Source organism: Lycium ferocissimum, chromosome 7, assembly GCF_029784015.1.
Source record: "Lycium ferocissimum isolate CSIRO_LF1 chromosome 7, AGI_CSIRO_Lferr_CH_V1, whole genome shotgun sequence".
Classification (NCBI taxonomy): domain Eukaryota; kingdom Viridiplantae; phylum Streptophyta; class Magnoliopsida; order Solanales; family Solanaceae; genus Lycium; species Lycium ferocissimum.
The window spans coordinates 11,675,092-11,681,091 of NC_081348.1; the positions used below are offsets into that span (position 1 = coordinate 11,675,092).

General features: G+C 36.7%; 1 protein-coding gene across 1 annotated transcript; it reads right to left on the minus strand.

The window, feature by feature from the left end:
• Nucleotides 1-788: 788 nt before the first annotated feature.
• LOC132063350 (phospholipase A1 PLIP2, chloroplastic-like) lies at nucleotides 789-4,610 on the minus strand. The gene is given in 6 exon segments (XM_059455854.1): nucleotides 789-1,578; nucleotides 1,581-1,596; nucleotides 1,686-2,102; nucleotides 2,274-2,333; nucleotides 2,548-3,084; nucleotides 3,712-4,610. Coding segments are annotated over 6 exon segments (2,193 nt in total). The 5' UTR covers nucleotides 4,315-4,610; the 3' UTR covers nucleotides 789-1,018.
• Between the last annotated feature and the right edge of the window lie 1,390 nt (nucleotides 4,611-6,000).

Sequence of the window (6,000 nt, forward strand, 5' to 3'; positions counted from 1 at the left end):
ATGTTGGACCAAGTTTGTTTGGCTGAACCGACAACTAAAAAAGACTGGAGAAAGTATCATATATCGGCATATTGCTTCTCTCAAATTTCAAAGCTTTTAAAATTTTGTTTCTTGTTACGTTGTAATTCTGATATTCATTATTAAGATCTTTACCAAATAAGGAATCTGGACTGCCACACACATGGTTGATATTCAGTTGTTTTAGTACACTCCCAAATGTCACACTTAAGATATTACTTCTTGCCTTCTTGGGCACTGCTTTAGTAATTGCTTACTGATTGAGACGTTAGGGAGATGTGAAAAAATACACTTCTTGTTGCCTATGATATTCTCATAAAATATCTTGTTTACTGCACCTGCCTAATTATTAATACCACTCCTTTTCGGTTACATCATTAATGCTCTTTTGACAAATTGGGATACTTGTTTCCTGGTGACCGTGATGTTTGTTATAATTAATTCCTATTATAATTTTCAATTGTGCCTTTAAGCATCAGCAGAATTTATAGAATAGCCTCTCAGGATGCGGTTTATCCCAAAACTTTGGAGATACAGGGCCAGCCATCATTGTCCCAACATTTTGTTCTCATTTTTTTTCCTTCAACATTAGATAAATTAAAAGGTTAGAAGATCTAGTGCCAGTATGTATGTGTGTATTTTATTTCTTATTCGTCCGTTCTAAACTCGCCGACTCTCAATTCTAAATAGGCCTCTCAATCCATAAGATTCTTGTGATGCAAAGCTAAACATCCATTTGAGAAGAGACTATATCATTACCACATCAAACATATATAAGTATACATCTTTTGCATTCCATAAATGGATTAATAATCTGGCTACAATTTTGATCAATAACAAATGGATCCAAATTGTAAATCTATTTTGCTAATATTCTGATATTTGGATTTCTTTCATCCAAGAAGTCCCCCACTTTCAGAAAACCAGGGAGGAACATTAGTTGTCAAAGAATAAAAAATCATCTAACCCTCCTTAACTTGTCCAATGCTTTTCCAGCGATTCATCGAAAATTCAACATGCTAAAAGTCCCCACAATAAGCAACCTTGCAGGAAACAAAAGCACCACAAGCAAGTGCATGTGCTGTGATGCAACTAGTGTACTGAATCGCTTTAATGACTCTTTCCCACTATGTAAAATGCCAGCAAAGTTGATCTTGCCATGTCCCATATTACCTGATTCGACATACTTTCTAACTACAATACCAGCCTTAGCTCCACTAGGTGAAACCAATGGCCACCAAACTCTGCGCCTGTGCTTCCTCCTAGCTTTTCTGATGTTGTTCAGCTCGTGACGAATTACGTTTCTTACAGATTTTAAGTAGGAGTTCATGTCGTGATCTCTTTGTATTGTTCCTCCAGAACCATAGGCAGATCGATCACTTAGGATCTCAAGAGGATGAGGTGAGTTTAAAAACACAGCCTGCGCGGCTTGAATTTGTTTTTCTGCCTCTGTTGAATCTGATACAGGATAGCTCATTAAATACAAACCGGAACCTGAAGGTAGCAGGTCATGGTTTGGAGAGAACTTGTCATCTGGCTGCAGAATTAAGAACTCCCCATTGGAGCAAACAACAACTTCTGTTGATAAAAGAAACAAATACTTACGTAATCTTCAAGGTAAGAGGGCCAACACTGTAAAAGAAACTTGTGACACTATAGGTTCTAACCTGGTTATTCAGACATGGATGATTGCGGAAGTTTCCGTTGATAGCTTTAAGAAATTCTGCAACATGATTGGGATAATTGCAAGAGAAGGCTCGGGGTACAATGTCTCGGTGCATTGTGATTGCCTGCAGATGACTCTTAGGCAAGCCAAGGCGGCGAAGGAGGCGGTCTCCTCCACACATTATTGATGGTGCACCGAAAGTTATAACAGGAAGCAAGGAAGACGGGGGAACTTCTCCCCGTATGAAAAGCATGAGATTGAGAAGCAATGATAAACTTCCACCAAGGGAATGTCCAGTAAAACGGAATTTGGCATGACTACCAAGAGATTTAAGGTGTGAACGTACTTCTGGCAGCATTTGTTCATACATGCCCTTTGCAGCTTCATAAATACCTCGGTGGACCATTACATCCAGACCCTAAAATAAAAGATGCAATCACATAAGATTTTACTAGGTGGACTTCATCAATTTATATGAAGGCAATCAGGAAAATACTTGTGCACGTTATGCTAGCCCGACAACACAGTCGGACTATAAAACAGAGCATAGTTTAAATTTTTAACAGGCATCTATTAATGTGATAAATACCTCAAATTGAATAGGTTCGAAGAGTAGATTTGCTTGCCATGATGCTAACGACTCTGATCCCTGCAAGTAGATAAAAATGAAATTCAGGAAAAAGAACAAGACAAAAAATGCAGGAGAAACTCAGAATTAAATCTATCTCAGTTATTTTTTTTTCCCGACCCCTTTCTTTATCAAATAAAAGACAACCACTACATTATCATCAACACCACCACCCTGCCCTGTTTCCAAGCTGAATGACGTAAAAGGTGACAATAAAATTGGGCAACCCGCATACCTGAATGACGAAAAATCTTGTCAAGCTCTGATCATCATCACATACGAACCACTCACAGGGTGAAGAATGATTTGAATTCAGGTCGTCTGCAACAGCCTGTTTTACCTCCTCCTTTGCAGCAACTACTGATGTCACCGAGTCGCTGGTCGCCATGAAAGAAGCAACATCCCTGTTCATTGCATCTATATTGTCATCACGTCCGGTGGTTGTTTCAGAGGAACCTTCATTTGAGATAGTTTTGGAAGATTTAAAAGGAAGAATGCTCTTTGTATGATAGTGGAGATAAGACGCGGCAGAGGCAGCTATATGGTAAGCCGTGGATGCACTTATCCTATTCCCCCTGGGCTTCTCATCCCCTTCTACTGAATTTGTAGTGCTTTCTTCATCTATCTGAGTTTGAGAGACTTCGTTCTCTTTTTTCTCCTGGTCTTCAGCTGCTGCTACTGCCTTCTCTTTCTCAGCTTTCAATGCCTCTTCTTTCTTCTCCAATGAAGACGTAACAAAACGTAATCCATGATTCCTTAATAAATTTTCTGGCTGCACAATAAGAAACAGAAACATGAAACCCTATGACACAGGCTGCCAAATGAAGTTGCTTCTAAGATAAACAGAATAAACCCAAGAAAGATCTAGTTGTCATACTCATAACCTACTACAAAATGTAATGCCAAATTGACAAAAGCTCGCGATAATCATAGAACAATGTTAAATCTTGAATAAGCAAATATGAAAACACAAAAACTATCTTGGTAACAAGGTTGTCCTTTCCTTGCTCTTCAAATCCAGGTTTCGTGGTCAGCTAGAAGAAGTCATTTCAAGATTCTGGAATAAAAGTTTTGATTCCCTCAAACCCATGTCAAGTTAATCATATGCATAAAACACCTCTAAAGTTAAAGATCGCGCCTTTTGAGACCTTTGTAACCTCAGAACACTAAAATTAAGCACTAAAAGCTGTTATTCTCAAACACCCATTTCACAGACAACAGAAGAAGTCAGATCTACATATTCAATATTCAATCAATTTATGCAACATATTAATCCACTCACATATCTACCTATTTCTCCATCATAAGACCTCATTTTTCACAAATCAGCACAGAAATCAAATAATGAGAAATCAACATAAACAACAACAATAACAACTAGTATGCCTGAAGAATTTACCTTAATTCTTGGTATTGAATAAGCCAAACTTCCCAAATAAGACATCTGAGCATACAATCTAGCTTCAGCTAATGACACCCTTCTAAGCAACTTTGAAAATGAGTTCTTATCAAATTTGAATTTCTCCTCATCATCATCAACAGAACACACATCACATTCTTCATCCACACCATCACATTCCCTATCCTTCCCTTCACTTTCCTCACCACCACTTTGTCCCTCCACCTTTTCCCCCACAACATCTTCCTCCTTTTCCTTACTCAAAGACCTAACATGCAAAATCTTCAATACCCAATTCCCATTATGCCCTTCATCTTTCTCCTCAATTACTTTCTCCTCCTTTTGATCCTCCATCAAAACTGCATCATCTACAGCTATAGCATCATACCTTCCTTTACTACCAGACCAAAAAGATCTAAGTGGATACCTAAATGAAAAACCCCATGACTTATTATTATTATTATTATTATTATTATTATTATTTCTATGAGATGATGGTTTTTCAACTGACATGGATGCTGGTGACCGACCACCGGCAACAGTGATGGGCCCCACCATACCTTGAATTCCACCTGTTAAACATAAACCATCCATAGATAACATAAACCCTTTCCAAACTCTACAATCTTTTTTTTTTTTTTTTTTTTTGGTGAAGTTAGAATTCAAGAATGAATCTGGGTATTGTAAGTTTGTGAATGTGAAGAAGGTGAAGGCTTTTTTTTTTTCCTTTTTGGGGGTGTCAATATATATGTGAAGTTAGAGTTCAAGAATGAACGTGGGTGTTGTTGTAAATGTAAAGGTGAAGGTTTTTTTTCTTTTGGGTGGCAACAATCTTTGAATTTGGAGATGATTTCAGGTTTTTTGTACAACGAATTCAATATTAAGGGAAAGAAAGAGAGAGAGTGAAAGCATATATAGATGTTGGGTTTGTATTTGTAAACCAAGAAATAAACAGGTGAACTACCTGTTCAGGTTTCTTCTTTCTTTGAGAAAAAAAAAAAAACGATATTTTTGCACCAAAAGACTCGCCTTTTTTCCTGGAAACTTCAAAGAATCACTCCACCTATACGATGTCGTATCTATGTGGCAAGATTGGCTTCTTTTATTTAATTAATAATTTTAACACAATCTTTCTCACTGCACTTTTTCGTCCTTCCCACTTTCATTCCCTTCTAGCTAACCCTTTTCATTATTTATTACTCCCTCCGGATAAAAAAATGTCCACTTACAGTTTGGCTTTGCTTATAAGGTGCGTTCAGTTTTTTTAGTGTTTAGCTGACCAGCTTATAAGTTATTTTGTGCTTAAAATAAACTCAAAAAAATAAATTGACCCGTTTGGTTTAGCTTAAAAAAAGTAGCTTTATAAAGTAAAAAATAAGTTTAATTACCAACTTATTTTTTTTTACTTTTTTAAGCCCATCCAAACAGACTCTTAGTTTTTTTTTTCTTGAGTCAAAAAGAGTGTTCACTTATCAAATTAAGAAAAAATTAACTTTAGTTTTTCAAATTTGCCCTTATTAAGTGTTATGTGGTCAAATCCAATATCTGTTTAATTAGGGGCAATTTAGTCAAATTACCTATTTTTTTCTAGGAGTTAGTATTTTTTCAAACGGTGTGTAGATGATTAAGTGGACACTCTTTTTGATCCGGAGAGAGTAGTACTTATTTTCCAATCCTTTTATTCTAGGGAAAGTATTCAAAACACACTCAAACTATGGCCAAATTTGCCATAACACACTCAACTGCATGGGTCTATGACCCCAGGACTTATTTTTTGTGTATTATTTTCGCTTTCAACCTAGTGACTGACTAGCAAGGTAGCTACTCTCCTTCAAATACGCGTAAGAGATGATAAAAACTATATGGACCAGTTGTATATTTGCCACATAGGCCGTCCAAATAACGTTTTTAATTCCCCAAATCCAATCTTAAATCACAAACGGCTACATCTTCTTCTTCTTCCACATTGAGTTCTTCAAATTTTTGGTAAATTTCTTCTCTTCATGTTTCAATTCTTACCCAAGATTGGATTACACAATTTCTTTCCCAAATTTACGTTAAAATTAGGTTAGCTATGGAAGAAACAAGATTGGATTTGAATAAGCTTTTGTATGGACAATGAAGATCCAATGTTGAATGAGGAGGTGCGATGCGCCATGGTGTGTTGCTCCCATATCAAGACTTCCGACAACAATCCCTAAGAGATATTGGTTCTGCTCTACTATGGTTCAAAGAAGTGTAAATTTTTCGATGAGGGATCTTTCCAAAGTTGATGAAAGATCGAAATAC